The sequence below is a fragment of the Hermetia illucens genome, chromosome 2 (assembly GCF_905115235.1).
Source record: "Hermetia illucens chromosome 2, iHerIll2.2.curated.20191125, whole genome shotgun sequence".
NCBI lineage: Eukaryota > Metazoa > Arthropoda > Insecta > Diptera > Stratiomyidae > Hermetia > Hermetia illucens.
In genome coordinates, this window is record NC_051850.1 from 113,877,525 (window position 1) to 113,902,363 (window position 24,839).

The 24,839-nt window shown below is 36.9% G+C and overlaps 1 protein-coding gene across 1 annotated transcript in view; it reads left to right on the forward strand.

Annotated features, from left to right (window-relative positions):
- Positions 1–6,598: 6,598 nt before the first annotated feature.
- Positions 6,599–24,839, forward strand: part of LOC119649091 (fibrous sheath CABYR-binding protein) — a 29,159-nt gene continuing 10,918 nt past the window's right edge. Inside the window, exon 1 of the mRNA XM_038051094.1 lies at positions 6,599–7,001. Coding sequence (XP_037907022.1) covers positions 6,933–7,001 — 69 coding nt within the window. The 5' untranslated portion in view covers positions 6,599–6,932. The remainder of the gene's footprint in view (positions 7,002–24,839) is intronic.

A 24,839-nucleotide genomic window follows, 5' to 3' on the forward strand; every position in this document is an offset into this window, starting at 1 on the left:
ATAAAATAGTTATGTCTCCCGCGATAATGATACCTCATTAATTCACAGTAGCTTGAGGTGAAAATTGGCCTGAACTTCTAAGTCAGTAGGAAGTAACTTAAACATTGCTCGAAGCAACGATAGCTTGGCAAACTAGACGCTCTCAACCGCACAGATCCATTTACGATCAAAGTAGCGAACCCGATCCAGACAAGCTGACTTTGCTTTCAAGTGAGTGAAAGGCTAATGAAGAAGCGAAAATTGCCCCAAATTGTAAGCATTCACCCATTTGTGTGGGAAAGAAACGTCATCAGTCAAAATTCAGTACAGCTTTTTTCATGCATAGAAAGTGACACCAAGGCGCACGTTGAGGACATGTCATTATAAACTACATGCAGGCTGGGGAAGGAAGATCTTGACAGTGTGGAAGGCGATATTAGTAATTAATAATAATAATCGTTGGCGCAACAGTCCATATTGGATCAGAGCCTTGAAGTGTGTTAGAACACTTCATTGAAGACTGCTATATTATTAATTACAAAGAAAAATTATTGCATTTGGAATTGTCGCCTAAGTACGTCTGTCAACTGCTCCTTTTATGATTACCATTGGCAGACGGGAAGTATATCCAAAGCTTCATCCAGGACTTCTTTAGAAGCCTACACTCCCTTATTTCCTCCTTTTCTACTCGTTTCTGCTGAATAGGTCTCATTCCTATTTTTTTTCTTTTTCCAACTAACATCGGCCAATAGTACTCCTATTTTGACAGCAGGTGAATAAGCAACTGGTTATCTTTGAAAATTTCCTTTCGTGCCTCCCTGCAATTAAGATATTTCTCAGCCTTGTTGCATTTACTCATTGATTCTATACTCTGCTTCTCTCTCTGATACTTTGAAAAGTATCCTGATCATGAAGCTGGATTCCCCCACATAAAGAAACTATTGAAGTAGATCAGACATTACTTCACGGCGTAAACGAGGGCACTAAAAGCTTAACTCCTTTCTATAATGTGAAATAGATTAAAAGTTCAAAAGAATCATTCCACTTATGGAGGGAGAGGACGACTGTCACGATAGGGAATGTTCTTGGTAAACCGTTGATGCTGCAATCTAGCTTGCTACAGACATTTTATTGCAACCAACAAAATATCGGGATCATTTCGGGCACGCATGTACTGCATCTTTCGATATTATACTCTAAGTGCTTGTAACTCTTAGATCACCCTGACGGTATACGGTAGCCAGCAATCTTCTGAGGCAGACAACCAGACTGTTTCTCCTCAGACAGGTAACAATATGGCGTGGGTCAGTTCAGATAAAAATAATTTGCTAGGTTGCTTTGACCCACTAGTATTTGACATTATGAACTCCCTTTTATTCGCCCGGCCAAGGCTTTGAACGCTAGTCTTTTGTTTTTTACTTCTCCAAGATATTTTATTGAGCATGCTTACGAAATCAGACATTCTCCTTTACTGTTCACTTGTCTTTGTGGGATATTCGACATCCACATATTTTCAGTTTTCGATTAGTCTCCGCTTCTGTTTCATTATCATCACATTTAACACTTTGCATGTGTGATAAGGTTACAGCAGACTGCTTTGATTTTGAAAATTTCATTTTTCCTTCCCGGTAAGAACAGCTTGCGTCTTATAGTTTGCTTGTTCCAAACAACTTGCATCAAATTTTTCTTCGCTAACTCAGATAAATATATTGTACTTCAGAAGTCATCATCACCATCTGCATATCCCACCACGGTCACCATTTAAGGGAACTTCAAGCTCAGCACTGACCCCTGTAAGATTTAACCGGTTGTGCTCTAGATCGCTTTCCCTAATTTGTATTGTATTATAGCCTCCTGGCAGAGAAATAATTTCTGTTAATTTTCAGTAGCCAAGGTCGTGGATTTATTTGATACAGAGTTCCCATTATATGATCCCAGCATTTTGAATTTAAAGGGTTTTTCTACATTTAGAATGTTGACTACATACCTACCTACCTCCTAGTCTTTCATGCTCTTTCAATCATATTTCCGGCGAGCTGGCTTTAAATTTTCAATCATCCGATCCTTTTAGCAACCTTGAATTTGAGGTTCCTTTTTAGTAATTTGTAAGTTTCAGTAACTTGCCCACTTCCTGTGTCATTTGATAACATCCAATCTTTCTTAAGAGCTTGAAGCCTTTGTTTGAACAGGTTGTCCAGAGGGTATAAAGTGTGCCTTTCATCTTCCTTAGTTGCTTCCCCGTCTTTAGTAGGAATAGTTTCATCATCTTCAATTAAAGTATTTTCCCTGTATGCACCTTGAGATGGTGTTAACATATACACTTGCTGCAGTTGAAAAAATCCACTTCTTGTAGGATGAAATATCACCGCAATTGGTTGTTCATTCATAAAAGCTGCCAGCAATGTGGTTTCGAACCTCTGCACAGTAAATTCCTTCCCCTATTCCACTTTGGTTTTATGTTCGAGGTGTCCTCTATATAGCCCCTTTAGTTCGCTATCAGGAATGCAGAAATATACACTCACGCATACTCTGCTACAAATGAGTGTTTAACTTACATATTTACACACGAATAGGTCAATGCACCTATCGACCAGGTCGAGATGAGCTGACAGCAGTCCTGGTAATTTATTACAGGTCTTCCTGCTTGTCTGATCGTCTACCGGGTTTTCAGGCATGCTTTATTCGGAAACCATCCTCTGCCTTCCAATTTGCCTGTAGAATTTTTCCATATTTTTTTCTGCAACTAAATTGGTGATGGGCTAAGTAAGTTCTTTTCGCTCAGTAGTTGTTGGGAATTTGTGTCATTGCCTACTTTTGCTTCTGCGTTCTCTCTACGAGAATTCCTGTTTACCCATAATATAATTGTGGGCAGGGCCATAGGGAGAAAATCCGAACCAGGAGTAAAAATTATGCGGAAAACAAGGTACGGGTGTGGGGTAAAAGTTATGCGGGCCACCTAAAATCCTTGTTTCCGTAAATTTCTATTCCGAGCCCAGGGGGAAATCCTTTCCCATCACCCTTCACCGGGCCTAATTCAAAAGGCTAGAAAATTGTTCCACTGATTCTTGCTAAACTCAGCTCACACTTTATTTTAGATGTAATGCAAACATTACCGAAGATGGAAGTTCGTTACGGTGAGTATTCATATTGGGACGTTTTGACACTGTTTTTAAGAAATACTAAGGTTGGCGCAACAATCCATATTGGACGTGTGTTAGAGCACTTCATTCAAGACCGTAATGGTACACTACAGGATTACAATACCCCGGAAGCATTATGGTCAGCATTGCACTCGCCCGAGATTATTACCCTGATTTGGCTCAGGCACTCATTCACAGCAAATTCGACTGGTATCCGATGTCAAATCCGTATACAAATTCCACTGCCTCCGGTGAGATTTGAACCGAGACCTTCCGTCCGACAGCCTCGTGCTCTAACCACTGAGCTATCCGGACACTAAAGCTAGATTACTTTGTCAAAAGCTGTGACAACTTTGTTTTATTGCCTCTGTAGTCAGTGTATTTTGGTCAATTTATAATGTAGAAAAATTTCAACTTTTGACTTAATTGCTGAACTTCGCTACACCGAGTTGGATGTTTTCGGGCAGCATCGTCGGTTATTTTACATTGCCGACAGGTTGTACTTTACCGAGGCTCTTTTAAAAAAGCGTATCGCGAACTCTGAATCTGTAGCCTATTGGCAGCTATGAGTCCTGGAATAAAAGGGAGTCGTTGCTTCTGGTCCCTACTACTTTAGTTTGCTTTGAATTTCCTTTTGAATCAACTGAGTGGCGGCAGCACCAGTATTGATTAGGGCTCTTGGATTTCTGCCGCTTCCACCGCCTATCATAGGTAGCGCACGCAGTGGAGTCCACAATCACCGGATTGCCGTCGATTGGGACGCTCCAGAAATGGATAGGGGGTGGAAGTTTCTCGTCTTGGAGTCAAGCCTTGGAGGAAGCTGAAACACATTTCATCAAACCATGAATGATGGCGCGTAAATGTGGTTGATTTGCTATGCCCCTTAGGAATAAATGGCAGGCATATAAAGTGGTTTTATTTTCATTCGTAAGGTCAGTATTGCGCTCCACGTGATTATTGCTCTGATTTGGCTCATGTAACTATTTACAGCTGAGTCAACTGATCCTACATCAAATTACGATGCAAATCCCTCTGCTCCGACACGTTATGTTTGTGTGCACCAACCGTTACTAGCTCCCGTTTGTTTAACTTATTTGACTAGTATGATCGGGTATAATCATTCTCACGGATTGAGGATACGAACAGCCGATCAACTACGCCATGTGTGTTATTGCTAATAATACCCTTCTGGCAGAACTTCCACATAAATTTCAAAACTCAAAAATTGATAGCCCCCCCCCCCCCCTTCAATATTCTCTGAGGGTTTTTGGCGCTTCTGGAATATTTCGTCACGTGAGTTGTCATCCTCAATCGGCAGATGGTTGACAATAAATATAAATCTTCTGCGGCGCTTCAAATAGATCGCCAGCGGTACTTGAAATTCGGAATCCCACGGTTCACCAAGGAACAGTTTAACCTGATATCAACTAATCCCACTGGCAATCGCATTAAAGTTGAAGTCGATGATCGCAGAATGGTTGAACGTTATTATTTCATCAAACCTCGATTGGTAAACCATCAGAATTTTGGGTATGATGAAACAATAGTTACTAAATGTTGCTGGCATTTACATTTCTTACATTTACACGTATCGGTATAAACTTCCTGGAAAGTTTATTACAAGGTACTGACGGTAATGCAACGTAAACCTCGCTGACACTCTATGTCTCCTTTCTTTCCAAAGAGGAATAATCAATCATAATGTTCTCAATGTTGTTACATATAGACAACATCATCATCATTAACAGCGCAGCAGCTGGCGTCTGGTCTGGTCCTGTCTTAACAAGAAAATCTAAAGATTCCGATTTTGCACCGAATAAACCAATTCGATATTCCCAATAGTTACCTAAGCCATCTCTTTATCTCAGGCAAGGTCTGCCACGTCTTCTTTTTCCACCACACAAATTTCCCCTATAGACTTCTCGAGCTGGATCATCTTTACCCATACGGATCAAGTGACCCGCCCAGCGCAATCTATTGAGCCATATCTTATCAACATCCAGCGGGTCGCAATATCGCTCCTCAGTGTTGGAAAGTGGGCACTTTCACATGCAACTGCTAATTGTTTAATTAACTTTTCCTGGTAGATTTTCCCTCCTACTCTCAAAATACTCATCAATTTCCAATTATATTCATCGGAAAATCTCTTATTTAAGAAATTTGATAAAGCTCAAAGTGGGCGGAAATCGAATCAAAATTCGAATATTTTGGGTTTCGAAGGCTGCATATGAGTGAGTAGCGTTGTGACGGAAGATAACTTTACTTCTTCGTGAAAATGTGAAAATGCTAGATCTGCCTTTTTCCACATAAATCATTAGGCAGCTGACAGTAAGACAGACGCAATGGTATTTTTTTTACACCACTAAAGTATGTGGAGGATCGGACCACGAAAACATTCTTTCCATATAGGGAAAGATTTAATCATTGAAAGGAAGCGACAACCAGTTTGATATTACTGAGGCAGTTAGCAGTACCCTCTTGTTGGGTTCCTCAAATTTTATGCAGCAGTATATCCTAACCGAGCCTAATTCACTGAATAGGACCTTATTTGAGTTTATTGGCTCAAAATATTTTTACAAAAAGTAAAGTTCCCTCCAAATTTTCTATATTGCACCTATATCTTAAATTCTCCTAGAAGCAGCTAATCACATAATCATCCTAAGTATTCCAGGATTCTAAGCAAAAACTTCTGTTCGAACCTAGTATAAATCTGTCTCAATTGCTTCGTCTTCAGTTTTCCCAGTTAGTTTCTTTAAGACCGACCTTAGCATTTGGATAATGTAAATGGTTATCTCCAAAAATTAAGTTGATGAGCCAAAGGACCCTTCTGTTTTGCGTCTCTAACGGTACATAAGGAAATACACTTCAGTCGATTAGTTTCAGGCATTGAAAATATGACAACTTTTCTATCTTTTCGTCTTTTCTTCTGAGACATATTTGCTAAATAGCATTATTTGAGTTGAAGCACTAAATACTGATTTAATCAATTCGCACTCAGCTCACTCAAATTTCTAGATTTCACTAAAAGATTCAGAGAAGAAGAAAAAATACTGAAAATTTCTTATATTTGCAGATAACGTTTAGATTCCATCTATAAGTCATTTTCTTCTAAGCATTCGATGAAAGTGATCATAATTAAAAAAATCCGATATTTCGCGGGTCGCAAAGTAATAATTTTATATTAAATTAGTTATAAATAATATTTCTAGATAAAATAACGCTTCCTGGAAAGACATTTAACACCGCTGCTCACTACTGGCACATTTACCTTAGTCTACTTGTCTAACATACTCTTCCAAGCTGCTGCTGCTACTTCTTTTACTTAACACCACACTGGCCATCGCTAAGACAATATTGTACCAACTCTTTAATGCGCTTCGTAGTTCAGGTGTATGGTCGGTCTCAGTACAGCAGAAGATAGTGCGTCTTTGAATATTTAATAAATTGGAAGTGCGCTATATAAATTGGGAACCCCGACCCTGAACGGTGCACAGTAAGAGTTGTCCAATCATCCGAGCCGTTTGGGAGCCGCTGAGCCAAGAGCACTTTCAGCCGGTTAACAAATCGATTTCTGGATTTATGCACATTTTTGCAACCGAAAAGGATAATCGCAATCGACATCAACAAGTGGAATAATCCCCCACCCGACCAATAAAATAAACGGAAGTTTTAAGTGACGTTCGAAAAGACTGGATTTATAGTGTACGTTCGCAAGTTCTTCAGCTCAGTTCTAAACCAAGTGCTTTAGTGAGAAAGTTTTGAGGAAAGTCCGTTGAAGACATTAAGAAAAGTGTTAATTTTTTATCGGTAATAATGTGGAGGACTGTGATAGTATTAGGATGTTGTGTGGGAGCCGCATTCACATCGCCACTTGGAGCTAAGGTTGGTGAAATTAAGATTTCCGGTGTAATTTAAACATTTTTGATTCGGTTCGGTTTTCGGTTTTCAAAATTTTTGCAAAATCATAAAAGGAAAGGATATTTTCAATTTAAAGTTATCTGAGATTAAACTTTTATCTAAAATGTCCTCACTGTTTTTCTACAATTTTAGAAAGGAAACAAAGAGCTTTCATGTCCTCTTAAATTTATCTGAAACAAGTGAATTTCATACCCAGATTACAACCTGGTTTTAAAATGAAATTAATTGGGATTTTATTCAAAATCAAATCGTAGTGCTTATATTCGTTTATTTACAAAAATTGATTTCCTGTACTCGGTCGCGAAATTTTTCTTGAAATTTGAAATTTACGGGTTTTTATAAGGCAAATCCTAACAAAGTTAACGCCTTTATATACTTCTAAAAATACAAATGGAAGCAGAAGCAAATAACAAGTTTAGTACAAGATCTGATGCTTTACATTTCCTAGATTCAGAGAAAAATGTTTGGGAGATAATATTCAGGTAGAACCTGAATTTTATTTATATTCTTTTACAATGTTTCCCTCTTTTTCCGCGTACGAGATACATCTCACATTTCTCTGATAATTGACAAATTGAAACATAAATTGATAGGTCTAATTACATGTTATTATGTAAAGTGAACCCTATCAGTTGTTACAATACCGGATGCTATTAATCCACATATTTGTTACTACACTTGTTCCCTGAAATGTAACGAAATCTGAATCTCAACCACAATGTGGTCTGATCATTCAAGATACTTAGAATAGTATCCAGAATTGAACATCGCATTTTGCAATGTAATTCAGCGTTAAGATGATGCAAGTAGATGCGGCTAGTAATTGCATTTAATTTATGTATAGTTAATGTTCTAATTAGTAACGCACTTGATGTAAGTCGATCTTCATTTCATTGTGACGGTTACTATGGTTTTTGCATAAACTTGTTAGTTTTGCCAGGAAAGCAGATTAACGGTTGAAAGATTGTTTTTTTTTTGGCTTTCATATGCTAATTGTAATTTATTTAGACAAATTCGAATTATATTTGATTCCATTTGGATGAATTACTTGATTAATTTTTTTATGGGAATTGCTAACGAACTCAATTTATCTATTAATGTCAATGAACAGATACAAAAGCCAATATTTTCATTGATATAGAAATTATAATTACAAAAGCCGTACATATATGAACTTTACTGCGTATCTTACATTATAAAATGCATTTTACGCTGAATGTTAACCATTCTCCGCGAATTAGTTATGTTTGCATAATTTAAGTCTCTTAGTCAACCAAGTATATGGACACATTTTAGAAGTATTTCCTCCCTCAATTTTTTGAATGAAAAATTCAAATATTGGCTGTTAATAATTTGAATCATGATTCATGTTGGCAAAATAAAGAGTGTTTTGTGTGGTATTCCCTTCAAAGGATGCCATTACTTTTCCAATGGCGGATATGTTGCATGAATTTTTTTTGTGAATTACAGAAAAGGCTTACTTTATTTTAAGGCAAGGTTCACACTTATACTGACAATTTTGGCGCCCCTCAGATTTCTTCTTCTATTGCTACTACTTTTTCAATTAGTTCTAACATCTAGAGAATTGAAGCCTTGGGAAGATTTTTACAATCGCAAACGAAGTTTTATCAACTTCTGATGCCAATTGCATTCACAACCCTTTTTCGTTGTTTTCTAACATCCGTGACCAGAGACTTTTCCCTAAGAAACGCGTAACTTGGCTAAGCATCCGTCCATTATAGATCATCTTGTTCATCATAGAATTTGAGGCAGAAAAGGACTTCATGGACCCATAACTAGATAAATTTTTTCAGCCTCTCCCGCTTTTTTAAAAGTTTCGATAAAATTCAATTTCGTTCACTGTCTTGTTTAAAAAAATTAAGTTAATAAATTCCAGTTTCTCTAGATTCTGACTAGGAGATGTGAGAGGGTAAGACTCCAGTCCCTCTCGTGTCATTTTACAAAAGTTTTTAGTGCCCTTAAACCAACGCGTGAAACTACGCTGGAGTCTGAAAAAACTTAGAACCCGAGTGCCAAAATTGAGAGGCAAGATCCAGGGCGGATCACATCCTGAATCGCTGCTTCTCCTGCTTTATTTTGGGTCCCCTCTTCTTTAGCATCCTCAAGCGTTTCCCGTTAGTCTGATCATCCTGCATTTAAATTCTCCCATTATAAATATTTTGAAGTAATGTCCTCTGACTAGTGGCTCCTGGCTTACATTGTGGGTATTGTATGAGCATGGTATTGTTGGTATACGGCTTTAAATCATTGATTATAAAAGCTACCAAAATTTTTGAATTTTTGAAGAGGTATTTGGTTAAAAGCATTTTTTGGTCCTTGTGGATATGGTATTTTAGGAACCAACTATCTCTTTTCCAGTGTTTTACAATCAGCACGTAATGTTCTGAAGAAGTGAATAATTGGTTCCCGAAATACAGTATCCGCATTCTACATTCAGGTTTATTGTTTGCAATGTGCATCGAGGCTCCGAAAGCCATGCGTGTGCTCTAACTGAGGTCTTGGATGAGGTCATTAGCTCACGGCCAACGAAATTCCTGATTCCACCACTCACTCTAGATGCTTTTATCACTAAATTTGGATAAAACCGCCGCTAATACAAAAATCATCAATCACACCCATGATGCAGTCTATAAGCAAATTGTTGGATAATACTTACTACTAGTATAACGCAGGTAGATTCCTATTCATTTGAAGGTTTCAGTTCTTTTTCCCTAAATATTTCACGTTTTTCAAGAACGGAACTCTCAAAGGATATTCCTGATCAAAGGCTGTAATCATAGGTTCGAAATTTGCCTTAAAATTGCTTTTATACTTATCATCCTACTTCAGACTTTGATAAAAATTGATAATATCTTTATATTATATAATAATAATAATAATCATGGCAGCGCTTTATTTTGAGACAGATTGCTACATTAATACACGGCCCCCGCCTGCAGTGGTAACTCTGATAAGTTACTCAATCCCTTACCGAGTCCGTTAGCATTTGGCATCTAGTCACAGATTTTTGACTACGTAAGCTTCCCTGCAGTGGTACCGGTCTATAAAGACCATCACACCGATGAATATGGCGCCTATCTAATTCTTTCCGGAAACAAATAGGACGGGCTTCATGTCAAAAAATTGCAACCCAAAGTGTTAGCTACAAGAAGGTTGGTCAATAGAAAAGACAACGACCAGAGCCACCATCAAACTCCAACAAACGGAAATGTTTCAAACGATCGGACCAAAAGCAGCCCTTAGCGAAAACTACTCAAGTTCTTATTGGACCAATCGATAAGAAATTTTAGATGGTATAACGGCGAAGTATACTCCGGTTGCCTCCAAACGAAAGCAAAAAAGCTATTCACGTGACGTTTCAAAACAAAGTGGAGTTCTTCTTCAGTGACATATTGTCCCTACCACCCGCAAATAAACAAATCACAAAAAATTAAATATACGAAAAAAGTTTAGCACCGAAACGAGCACTCCTCAAAAGATTTGGCATGGAATAGAATAAATACAGGTTAACGTGAAAATCCGCTCTTTCTTGAATGGAATCGAAAAACTAAATATACATAGATGGGATAATATGCATAGTGCATTATCCCCTAGCACCCCTTTCTTGCACCTCAATATTTTCTTCCAATATTTGCAACAATATTCAGCATCGAACCTCCTAAAAAAAGTTCACTAGAGTTGCCAATAAACGAAAGATGTCATTTATATTTCAAATTTACAAGTCTACGGTGACGGAAAAGCCGTACTGCCGAATATTTGCCTCTGTGAGCTGTCTGATTACGTACGCAATGTAAGATCGAAACTATGTCTAGGAGAATGCACCATTTTTCAGGTCAATCAGGTAGTCCCTCATGATGTATTTGCACCCCCAACACATTATCTTCTCATGAAGATTCTATCACGAAAGCCATTCATCTGAAATGTATCCTAATGTTGTAAGCAGCATCTAAAATAAGTCAAATCCGACCATCCAGCCTTATCAACACAATGCAGGCTAATTTTCGCTCTGCATCCTGCATCAACCACCCCTGGCAGCATTGTGGAGTAGTGTGCAGAGTTTAGATTTCCACTGCATCTACTTTTCATCGATTTATAAAAAGGATTTCGATAAAAGAAGTAAAGAGTTTAGCTGAACTGGTCCATTTTCTAAAGAAACCAATACTAATATCGGAGAAACATATGATAGCGCAAAATACCAACTGTTACATGGTGATAAAATTGAAGTTGAAAGTGGAATCCGCCAGAATTTCATTCGGTCACCGATCCTTTGTCTTGTTGGTGTTGATGATGTGTCGCCTTTGCAGGAAAACGTGCCACTACTGAGCCATAGATCTTGGCCAAATAGTTCTAGACTTGGATGAAAGAAACTAAGCAAAGATAGACTGAAGACAAGTACCAACCGAAACAAGGTTTTCAGTCTGAAACTCGTCCTGTTTGCATTAGCGGGCAAAACATTGAATATGTTAATCACGCTTATCGTAATAGCGTCACTTCTGCATGGTAAGAATTCGCTTTCGTCGTTTTATGCAGGATATTCCCTGTACTTCTGTAAGCGGATAGCATATGGAAAACGACCTCCACTATTATTCGCGCAAATATTGAGGAGGATGGCAACTCTATTACAAGATATGCTACACCGAAAAATCGGAGAATACGATGCAAAAGAAATTTAAATGGAATGTACTTTGAGGTAGTTTTAAAATAGAGAATTGGAATAAGTTCCCTTCGTATGGTTAAGGTAGCAAGAAGTGTAAATGTATGCATCTTCGACAAAGGGTACCAACTCTTACTTTTCGGAATTTTCTAAAGGAAAAAGGATGAAGCACCCAGCAAATCTATACGATTTACAGGAAGCACTTCTATTATACTAGAAATAAAATCTTTGTGCCTTTGAAAAATAAAATCCAATAAATTCCAATTCGTTAAAGTTCCAAAAGACTATCATATTCTCTGTACAAAAGGCTCAGTTCTTAGGTATTTTCACCATCACAGACAGAAATCCTCCTTTCTTATGTACCTCAACATTCCACGAAGCAGTCTTTTGTAAGTAGAATCGGTAGGCATATTGTATATTAAGGACAATAACAATTCAATTCATTTATGACTGAAATAACTAAGTTAGACCTAATAAAAACAAAAGGATGAACGAGCTTTGTTATGAATGTTTTTAGCCTTTTTCAATTCTCTTCATTAATTTTCAAAAAGCTTAGCTTAAACAACATCAAGAAGGTTGAATTCCGCTCTGAATCCTCCTGCACTGACCACATCCACACCCTGCAGATAGTTTTTAAGCAGTGCACGGATTCCAGATCTCCACCTCACCCGTTCTTCATCGATTTCGAGAAGGTCTTCGAGAGCTTGAGCAGCAAGCGTATTGGGGGGCCTATGCAACCTCTTCCAGCTTCCATTATGGAGAAACTGATAGCTACTATCAGAGCGTATATGATGGTGGAACGTATCAAATACTGACTGAGATATCATTTCAGGACAAGTTTAAAGCGATGTCCAAAAAGGTTGCATTCTGTCGTCGATATTATTCCTTGTCACATCTTTCCTCAAATACATCAAGTACGCTGAGAACATTTCTTTGCTCTCTCACTAAACTGAAGATAAATACCAACAAAACTAAGTTTGTCAGTCTGACTGGTCATCACACTCTTCCTATCTACATCAGGAGGCAGAACATCAAGGGTATTGATTAATTTATCTATTTTGGTGGCATTTTTTTTTTTGCCCGCGATGGCACCGTGATTGACATTACCCGACGCATTAACAGTGCAAGATGTGCTGCGAGTAGGGCGCTCTAAAACGACAAAGAACAGAAGAATACTGGATAAATTAGCACACTCGGGAAGACCTGAAGAGAGTGCATTTCGTAGGCTATGCTTCATCTGGGATATTTATTATTGCTATTTTCAGAAAGGAAAGAAGAAAAGATATTCCCAATTGACTTTCATCATTCGTCATTTTGACCGCTAAAACAATTTCACGGTCTATTAAGATTCAAAGATAATTTCGGTAACACATATTCGGTTTCCATTTGTTTAAGTCGTAGAATGCCACCCACAACCTTATATAGAACTTCGCAGTTTCCAAAGCGCCTTAATGGTATTTCTCATCGTTTACATTATGGCCACTCAATACAACCTTCAATATGACCCCTAGTCTAATATCAAATCATAACCGCGTTTCAAGGGAAGTCAACTTAGCTCACGAGAACCGCTGCGGCAGTAAGATTAGGAGAATCAGATGAAATTTAGGGCTTTTGGAAAAAAAAATTGCTCTTGCTGGTCCTTGATTTTCAAGAAATCTAATGTAGAAAGTTAAAAGGGATTGGAATACAAATTGTTCTAGGAAAATGGCATTGTGATGATTCCCATAAATTAGAATTTTAGAGTGCGACAGTACAATCATTTTTGGGATGCCTAGCCAGCTAGTTTCAATTGAAGTAGTATATTTTTATTGAGAAACGCAAAGTGTTAATGATTTTTAAATAAAACAAATAAGATAATGTCGAAAACCTCACATACTTGCCTCTTATTAGTTCTAACTGGGTGATTAACAACAATATTTTCCGATTTAAGTAAGATTATACTACTTACTTTTATCTACTTGTTTTTACCGAGAAAAAGTTTCTAGCAATTTTTATCTCCACGACTATGTTTAGTTACAGAAATTTGTAGAGAATCTATTTGATAACGATTCCGCAGCATAGTATGCGTAAATATCAGAATTAGTTTAGTTTTCATAGATTTATATATGTTGCTGCTATTCTATTAAAAATTTGCATTAAGCACAGTATTTCCTTCAAAATGACCATTACTACGACTTCAATTTTTTAAGTTCATCATAAACTTAAAAAGCATCATGCCCAGTCTTCGATTAAAATAAAACCCTGGTGCGTACTAATAAAGACAATCACACCAGGTCGACGCCTATCATCAATTACTTAAGAGGATAAAGTACTCACAACCATAAATTGTCCCTTGCTCACAAAAAAGTTGTTTCAATTGCCATTACTCCAACAATTTCCTCAACTAACAAATTCTGGGGCAAGGTTACGAAAATAATTTACGCTAGATGCAAAGCTTTAAACTGTAAATACCTTAAAGATTTTTAAATATTTTTGTGACACAGTGCGGAGAGTAAAAAAATCCAACAAATTTTAGGATTGTTATAGCAACAGTCGCTTCCAATATTTTCTTATTACGCAAAGTTCAACAAACCTTGAAGATTGTTTCTACGAAAAACTTTTGCTACGATTTAGTGACCAAATTTGCTCGCGCCCAGGCTTTCTATCCGTCGCCATAATGAGCAATGGTAACTTGAATACGAAATAAGGTGTAATTAGGTCTTGCGAATGAAACAAAAGTAATCGAACATTATAGTATGCTAGTTCTCTAAGTGCCCTCAACTAATTTCGATCAGCCAGATACTTGGTGTGCTGGTACTTAAGTGCATTTGGAATGATAAGTGAAAGTAGCTACATCGATATGTTACCCACGAGGTTCGGTTATTACGATTTCTTGATTGCCAACATTTATCAATATATTTATTTAACGCAAAAACGTATGTCGGTTTACAAAAAATTAATTGGCGTGAAGTAGGCGTGAGAACTCTGGAAAATTCAAATGTCAGCTAATATATCAGCAAATGCCTGAAACCGAGGTTCACGTTTAAGCATTCCTATTTCAACCGATTCGCGTGGAATATAGTATCTTCAATATTCCCAAGCGACTGCAAATTCTTACTTTCCTCTGCAAATTTGCAAAAAAGTTCTGGCGTCAGTGCAATAAATTTCTATTAGGTATCACGGCGCCGATTGAATTCCTAATTCGCGCATTTCATTCATAGATTGGCTCCGACTAGGTCAGTTCAAATAAATCTTCCCACAATCACGCAGTAGATAAAAATAATAGAATTGAAGTATTCATGCGATGCACATATGTATTTCCCATGTTCGATGAATGCTGGCTGGTGTCTCGTTTGCAATCTAATTAGGATGTATGGCGTTGAGCGAGGATGAGCTACGTGAGAAATTATTCTCAAACTTTTTTTTCCAGCAAACATAATGCAGGCATTTCCCCATTCGCTTGGGGGCAGAATTATTGTTCCTACATTCGTGCCCAACCATTCCAAATAGCCACAATCAAATCCAGGCCAGAATTGTCGGAATTGATATTTTGATTGAATGTCACACCTCAAATATTTGAATTAAAATGATAATAAAATATTTGCATGCCTCGTATAGGAGAGGAATTCCTAGTGGGGTTATTTTGGGAAAAATTCTTTTGAATTGCGTAATTGTTCCTTCGCTGGAACTGCTTCTGTAGAATTGATAAATGTGATTGGTATGCTATGTTCGAATGGGGGTTTCCTTAGAAAATAGCCTGTGGGAAATAGAGTTGTGCCATCATGTCTAGCTGGTATTTTGGACATTTGGTTTTCTATAAGAAATAACGGTTAGACTTATTCTTTCCTTTTATTAATTTAAACCTTATTCGTCCGTGATTTTATCTGCCAACATAGAATAGTTAAATAGGAGCTTCATCATGTCCCATCATGGTAATGAATCATAATTAATCTGCCTTGAAAAGTTTTTATGATGAATGACATAATTTATGTAAGCAATGGTAAACGGAATACCCAGAAGAATTTCTACTTCGATTTCTTTAGTCTTTGTCCCGTACTGTAGTGGGGTTTGCCACTTTTCTCGATCGCAGACTTGGTCTGCGAAGAGTCGAGAAGCTCTTACCCTCTGGCACAACAAACTATCGCTGTTTCAGCACTCAAACGAATTTTATTCCCTTAAAATTATTTCTCTATTCTACAATACAAACGATGTTTTCTTTGATTGCAGGCAAAATTGCTTTTTTGTTTTTTTATAAATGGAACGTTTCCATTTGATTACTAAATTAATGAAATATTATTCACTTATTATTATTAAATTTAATTTAAGACAATCTCATTTACAAAATCAGGTAAACAAGAAATTCAGAAAATAACGACATGTTTTTCAATTTTCAAATTTATAAACGCTCACCCTATGCTCTTCGAAAAAGATTGAAAGATAAAATATTTTAAGATATTTTTTCTTATTTTTCAACATAATCTCCTTTCAACTTTGCACAATCTTCAAAGCATGCTCCGATTTCTTCAAGCTGTCTAAAAAAGGAGGAAGGGCCTCAAAATAGGCAAATGTTTCGGCAAAGACCTCGTCGTTCATTGTGAAACGTTATCCTTTGAGCCATTTTTGTAAGTTCGGAAGCTTAAAGAAACGGAAGCCAATTCGAGTGAATAACGTCACATAATACTGTCCAGTTATATTGTTTTTCCATCTTTTAAATATTTGGTATAGATTAGATAAATAGATTCTACGCGCATTCCATGAGGTCATAATTCTGCCGGTATATTTCACCTTTCTTCGCTTTGCCGGAGGCGATTGGCCTTTAAAACCCCCTACTTAGACTGTTCCTTTGTCTCTGGATTGCAATAGTATATCTATGTTTCGTCGATAATAACGTATCCAGCCCGTTTATTTTCTGCTGGTAGCATACACATCACCCATCTTCTTGAAAACCTTCTCATGGATTTTAACTTGAACTCTGTACACTTCTAAGTCTCTCAACAATTCCAAAATATAATCTCCATTTAAGTGGTTCACCTGCCCAAGACTTCCGTTAGTAGTAGACTCCCCCCCACATCCGGACGAAATTCCTCGAGCATGGTTACCTTGCTGATAGAGAAACTTTCCATTTATTCCAAAGCTACTGACAAGTTTTCATTGGTCAAATTCAAATAAATATCCTTCATACTTTATCAACGATGCGAACAAGTCGAAAACCAAAAGCTGGACGCTTCATGTAGGAAAGGTTTTGTGTTTTCCTTGTGTAATTACATTGTAGTGCAGAACTTCTCCAACGTAATATATATGCAATAAGCATGTCAGATTACCCACTTTAGTGTGTTATTGATATTTAGTGTTTTGGGTTGAAGTAAATTTACACGAAAGAGAGAATTTTGAGCTATCGTAACTTTGTTAGTAATAGTTCGATTTTCACTCAAGTTGAGGATATCATGCCCTTTACATTACATTACATCAGTCATCCGATCAAGTGGGAAAAATCTTTTGAATGATTCCCTGAGAATCGTGCCTGTCACTTTCGGTCATTCTGCTACTAGGGTATGAACTGACCCTGCCTTGGATGGCCACCACTGGTCTGTTTTTAAAAATTAGGTACTTATCCCGAGAAAAGAGCGCCAAAGGTCGGACAAAATATGAGAGAAAATTTCTCTCGGAATGATCCAGCCTACTGTCAAGTGAATGTGGACTTATGACTCACTCAATCTTAAAAATGGGAATATTTAGTAAGAGTGTTTTCATTTTTACCTCTCCAGCCAGTTTTTCGTTAGTTTAGATTCATTCGGTCGGTCGTATTAATCAAACCAAGTTTCACCACCAGTTTTGATATTGTACAAGATGTTTCGGTGTCTTTTGGTTCCCTAATGATGTCCTTTCAATGTTGAGTTGACTAATCAGTTTGCGGAGAACCGAGCTAAACAGCCGTTTTGGTCCAAATGGGAAAAATTCATATTTTTGAGATATCACTTTCATCAATTTCACTGAATTCACGCGCAATTTTTCAAAAATGATTTGAATGGTATAACCTGCAATGTAAAATATCGATATATGATAAATAACATTTTTTCATCATTTCGAGAAAATATAGTTTTTTTTGGCTCTTCTGAAAACAAGCCGGACAAAACAACATACACAGTTGAACTGTTTTATAACATGCCGAATTATTATCCCAATACTGATAAAAGAAGCACCTTGCCCTCGAAATATCGGCATTTACGGAAAATAATCTTACTAGCTTTTATTTTACTACGACACTATTTTACATTTTTAGTTACCTTGATGGGGAAACTTACAATTTTTTTTCGCTTCGTTACAACATTACCACTACCATCCAAAGATATCCTACTCTCAAAGCTTTTTATATGATTTTTTGACACTTTAGCATATTATCAAAATTTTCAACCATTACTCGGGAGTATGTCAATGTTTTTTCCTAAATAAGGTTACGTAATTTGAACTGTTTAAATACGAGACATAATTCCTTCCGTATGAAATTAAGTCTATGTTACTTGCATGATTTACTAATTGCACAAAGAAATTTAAAATCAATGCTAACTAATCTCAAAATATTACTGCACCCTTTGCAGTTCTTCTTAACTTGTTCATCATAAGCAGCCATTGAAGCTTTGAAAATGTTGTCACCTTAGGGACTTGGGGGTCGTCATATATATCGTGCAGCTCCCCCTCTCACATCAGGTGCATCAGCCTGATGTTTTTACGTTGGGTCATGATCCTGGCTTTTTGTTCATTGACATGTAATCCTACCCGCTTTACTGCATTGTCAAACTTCATTAAAGTTCCGTTGCTACGGAGAGGGACGAAGCGGGACAAGATATTAATGTCAAGGACATACACTAACACTTGCGCTGAATCATAGAGCAGTATACCTTTGGTATCAACAGCGATTTTTTTGGTTACCTGCACAAGGGACAAGTTGAAGACAATTTCGACCAGTCTGTCCCCTTGCTTGAAACCATTCTGAATGCAGATTAACGAAGTTGACCCCGTAATTGTTGCTTTTGTAAGACAAGCTAGTTTTGCTGCGATCAATACTGCTGTACGCTCATTTGAAGTCGACGAATATTTGATAGAGGATGAAGTCGAACTCCCAACACTTGTTCCACATTGAAGAATTGATACGTTGTTTAGCGCCACCTCTAAAGCCGTCCTAGTGCTCTCCAATACTGCTTTTCACGTAGGACTTTCTTTCAGAATTTTTGTGAATATTTTGTAGGTCAAACAAGGGAGTAAGTTATGCATATAATTGCAGTTTGCCAGCTTGTCCCCTCTTTTATAAATTGAAGAGATGATTCCATCCTTTTCAATGAATATGTAGTTGAAAGTTTTTCGCACACACCCTGTTGCTTTTGTTTGCTTCTGGGCCCTTTATCGTTGAATCAGTCCTCTGAAGGTATATTGATCGACTAAAGTATCACTGTATTTCGTTTGTGGAATTGCCTACTAATTTACATTGATACTGTATCGAGGGGTTGAGGAGATCGGCAAAGTACAGCCTTCATCTTGCGTTTTCCGCTGATGTTGTTTCTTTATTTATGTCTGCACATACCTTAAATACATTTTTGATGTCCAATCTTTACAGTTTTCGCTTTTGTCAAAACTTTTCTTATTACCTAGAAAATCGTCATTAATGTTCACTAGCACTTTGTTAAAATAGTGCATTTCCTTTTCGCTCAATATACTATTGGCTATTCTCCGAAGGTCATTCTATTGATCTCTATAAGTTCTATAAATTATTGTATATATTTTCTGTAAATATAGTTTTTTCTATCCTTTATTTCTCACAACTCCTCGTCAAACCCCCGTTGTTTCCTTTCCGACGACCCGTTCTCCTTGTTGCCTCCGCTGCGCTTTAATAACCTCACTCTCATCCATATAACATAGACGGGTTTATTTTCCTTGTGGTGGGGTATAGGTATCAATTTATTTTTCAAAATAGAAATATGTGTCTACCACTCTGGATTTGAGTCCCTTAATAGAGCTAGATCTGTTTTCGTACAACGTAGACATGGCACATCCAATAACTGGGTTTCACAGAATAGTGATCTGATCGTTATCGGAGCTCACCACCCAAGTATTGAAAGAGTGTTTATAAAATTCTATTGATGATTAACCTGAGGAGAAGATTCTGGAACTTTCGTCTGGAAAGTAGGATCTAGTTTTTATATTAGTGCAGGCATATCCGACGATTTAAGCACATACTATTAGCTATTATATAAATCTGACAAGTGTCTTGGAAGAATGGTAATGTTTCGGGAATAATACATTCAACATTTCCGCAATCAACGATTGTACGGTGAAACCAATGGAATATTATCATGTCTAGTACGCCTTTTTCACCTTTTATCTGTTTAGGTGCTTTGGACACGTTGATAATAGTTGTGGGGGGAGCAGTTAACCAGGCTTGAAAAAAGTTCGAGACGTCATTTTCTTCCAGTTATTCTCTGAAAGAAGAACTCGTTAAAAGGGAAAACCATGGTTAACACACATCTATGGGGAACGAACACCTTAGCTTTAAAGGAAGTTTCTCAATCCTGTGCAAGCTTAGACATATAAACTTTACTTTCTCGTTTTCCATTTAGACTCTTGTTAAGGAAAGGCAAAAAATATGAGGATAGATGAAGATTTATCCACACTGTCGTCTTTCGTGCTGTTATTTATTCGAATTTCATTTTTAATGGGAGTACGCTTCAGGTTCTTTATCATCATACCTAAGACTTTGCAAGTGATAAACTTAAAACAGCAGATATAGCACAAAATTTATCACAAACATCAACAACATGATGCAATTAGTTTTTTTACCAGGGGGCCAAAAATCGCCCAACCAACTCGACAATCGCACCATCATAATACAGACATAAAAAAATATGAATGATTCCCAAGCAACTATGTTCCGCAGTTAAACTTAAAATAACCATTATTTAATTGATGATCATATGTTGTTGGCTGCCTATCCTAAATTAATAATTGATCGGTGCTTGCTGGAAAGTTTAGTCATTAATCTTAGGCATAATCGGAAAAATATAAACATTTCATAATAGAAATGCAGTGAATACTTTGAAAAGTAAAATTATGTTATCGAAACAGAACGAAATATTTTGTACGTCCCACACTTAATGAAAACAAAAGAGCAAATGCAAAATACGAAAATTATCTTGCACACAGACACTTTTTTCTACATCAATGAAAAGATATTGACTAATGGAGAAAATAAAATATTTATCAAAAACAGTAATGATTTGCTATTATGTGAATTAAACGGTTATGCAGAAAAGTCAGATTCAGTCACACAGTTCCTGGTCTTCAGATTGATTAGGTATGTACCATCCTACAAAGAGCTAAAGCATAAACATCATAAAACAATCAAAATCAAATAACAAGCTTTGTTAATCATTTGAAAAAGTAGATGCTGAAAAGTTTATTAAATTACAACATATTAAAGGAAGCAACAATTTGGATATTGGATATTCACTATATTTCGTACGAACAAATTGCGAAAATTACACAGATATGTATCTAAATGGTCAATACCGGAAGAAAAATGTTATAAGGCACGCGTAGGAAATTATTGCAATGTATCTTAAACCAAAGAAACAGTATCCAATATGCGATACTTAAATATTACAAAATTATTAAGTGTAATTTTGCCATGATGTGGATAGGTAGCATATCTCGCATTCGGCCCACAACAATTAATAAAATACATTTCTATTAATTATTGTAATTAATCTGCCCAAGAAATAGTAAATAAAAATAAGGACTCTTACTCAATGAAACTTTGACGCCAACCATGGAATGGAAAAACCGCCCCCAATACATAAATTAGTGTATAGATAAAGGGATCTTCACTTTTTAAATCCGTTAAACAAGTAATTCTTGATAAATTAATTATCTTTTTTTTACTAATCCATCAATGATGACTACATTTGCTATAGACAAATAAGCTGGACCCTTATTTATTATTTACTTATTATAATTGAGGCATATGCTGAGGGTTCATTATTTAGTTACTGCTCTGCAAACTTGCAAATTTAAAGCTGCGTAGAAGATTGATTACACTAAATTTGGGAAAGCAAAACTGAAGTAAAAGCGATATATGGATCTCTCCTTCTTCCTGACCTTTGAATATTGAGAATTTAGAGAGAAAGAGCGATAGTTGCATTCACTACATTTAGATTGGGGTTGGTCTAGTAAAGTGGTATATAGATTGTGCAATAGACGGAAAAGTTTGGGAAAAATGGAGGAATGCTTTAAGAAACTTTAAACGCCGATATGTCCGTGAAACATAATCGCACAAGCACTTGGCCATGGAAGTAGCCCTTCGGGTCGAACATAACGAAGCATTGCCCACTACAGATGTTTTTGTCTTACCCAAGAGATGCCGCTGACATTGGGACCAGCTACGTCTATGGTGGGTCATCCAATGGCTTTCCCCACTTTCATTTCGCGCCTAATTTCTCTAGAAATTGTCACATTATCTTCCGTGTGAAGGGATCTATTTTCACATGATAGCATTAGACCAGTAGCGTCCGCATCACCAGCATTCCTTCTTTCACTTTCCCCTGGATGTTGTTTTCTTCCACATTAGTAGTGGAAGTTTCCTTATGTCGATCCTTCCCCTTTCTGGTACACAAGGTTAGGTTTCAGCGATAATCTATCAGGGAACAGAAACCATTCGCTCTATGTAAATGCGTTTCACTTTCTTACTAATAAAAAAGTAGTTAGTCATTTAACCATTGCAAAATCCTCACTTGATGTCGGTATGATACTATCAAAGGCCTCCTCCACAAAAGTGCATAGGACAATTACTTGGCGTAGATAGCCTGTTAAATGAACAGATGGTACTTGATAATTGAAAGCTTATGTACGATATTTTTGAGAGTCATAGAAATAGGTTTATCTATAGCAGAATATTTCTAAGGGGAGGGGAAGGGTTAGAAATTGGTCACTTATCTTAAAAGTTTAAAAAAGTCAAGGTGCTGTCCGTATTATATTTACCCCTAAAAACACTCTCCACGCCGACATCTGCCTAAAAAGTTAAAAATAGTATATTACCATACCATACCATCTCAGAACTGTAAAGTAAAAAAAATAGATTAAGTAGTAATATATATAGAGGACACTTTATTGAAATTTTTGATGGAAACAAAGTTATAATATGTCCCTTTGAAGTGAAATTATTACACCCCATTTCATTATCACATTGACGCGAATAGACCGACATGGACGCTACGAGGTATGTATTGGCCTGGTGGCCTGGGGATCGTAAAAAATATGCAAGTTTGGTATTTATATATTTGATTTGTTACTCGCCACAAATGCCACTCAAAACGCACTGTCCCATTGTTCCCCGCTAGTTGAAGCTTTGGGCTTGTGTACGTCACTCTCTTCCCGGGAGCGCAGATTATGTTATATGACAACCTCTTTCAGTGTAAATATACCAAGGTTCCTATACTAGCAGTTAGGTATTAACTGTTGTTAGAAACAAATTTCTTCCGAATTTTCTATTAACACGAGACATCGCTGCCCCTTCCTAGTAATATACTTAAACTCTCTTCACGATTTTCTGTGGAACTTGCAATCTTCTTCCACCGTTTAACACCAGACAGTTCCGGGGCGACCCACTCTACAGGCACCTTAGGATAGTGTTCCATAACATAACATAACCGCAATGGAGTCATCGCCTGGCGGAAGTGTGTGACTTATCCTCTGCCACTTACGTTTTGTGATCAACACGTTCACAGGTACTTGATCCGTACGCCGACGAAGTTCTTCATTAGCCATTGATATTGGTAATATTGAAGTCTATATGCACCAGCGTTTCTACCTACCTATTCTCAAGTGATCTGGAGTTATTTTTAAAAGGGTTCCTGATAATATAAGAACTGTAAAGTCCGTCAGTAATTTGGCGCTTGATCAATGATTCCCGGTACTGGGTTGGGCAAATTGATATGCAGCATTAGTTTCCATTTTTGGTTTGAACTAAGGTTGCTTGCACAAAGACTATTATATTTTTAACCCAAGTTCCGAATTTTTTTCCATGGCCTTGCCCTACACGTGTAAATTGAAAATTCGCTAAAAAAAGAAAAAAATACTTACTGGCCTTTGTAGCTATACTACCTTTTGCCCCCTTTATGTTATATTATTATTTAGAAAACTTTATTAGGAGGATGTTATTTGGTTCAAGATTTTTACTTTCACCCAAATTCCTTACATCCCCTTGAGAAATTCCATACCCATCTCCCCGATTAGTTACAGGCCCTTATATGGAAGAGAATTGCCTCTAAGCGTGACAATAATTTTCAGATTTGCAACAAGGGGTACAGTGGGAATTCAAGTGAACTTCAACTCCAATTGATGATCTACGTCTTCCACAAACTAGCATTATAACATTCGTTCTTGAGAATGTTCATCTTCCTCTAATATAGTGCGCGTTCATAAAATCCATATTTAGCATTGATTCTATTATCAACCCAGTCGGTCTTCCACTATTTTAATTTCCTTCCTGTTATAGAATTTACATACAACAGCTATCTGTTACTGCCTCTGGCACTATATTCCGAACACTATTTATTATAGATATGATGAAAGATAGCTTGCTCTGTATGCCTTCATAGTTAAACAATTTTGACGAACCGAGTTGAATGTGTTTGCATTGCAGGTCACCTGTTTTTAAATATCAAATGGCATCATGAAAATGGATCAGATTCATCCTTAACTTTGTTAAAGCTCATAGAACCTAGGTTAGCAGAACGTTATCATTCGCAGCTGCTAATAATCTTTGCATTGGAATTTTTCATTTTGATCTATAAATATTTTTAGAAAGTTACACTCCACTGTAAACTAGCTGATAATGGCCTAAATGACCTCATATTAAATTCAACAAAAAACTGCCTCATTGTATCATGGAAATATGGGATTTTTTAACAGACAGACGAAAAATCAAATGCATCCGATCGAAGGTGTAATAAGAAGATGTTAATTAATTTATAGGTAAAACGTCAAGGACATTGAGCTTCGAACCACCGGTTTACCATTAACACTACAATAGCCCGCTCTAAATCCACTTTTAATTGCCCAATTCTAGTCACTTGAATCATCCAATGTCAATGTTTGGGAAA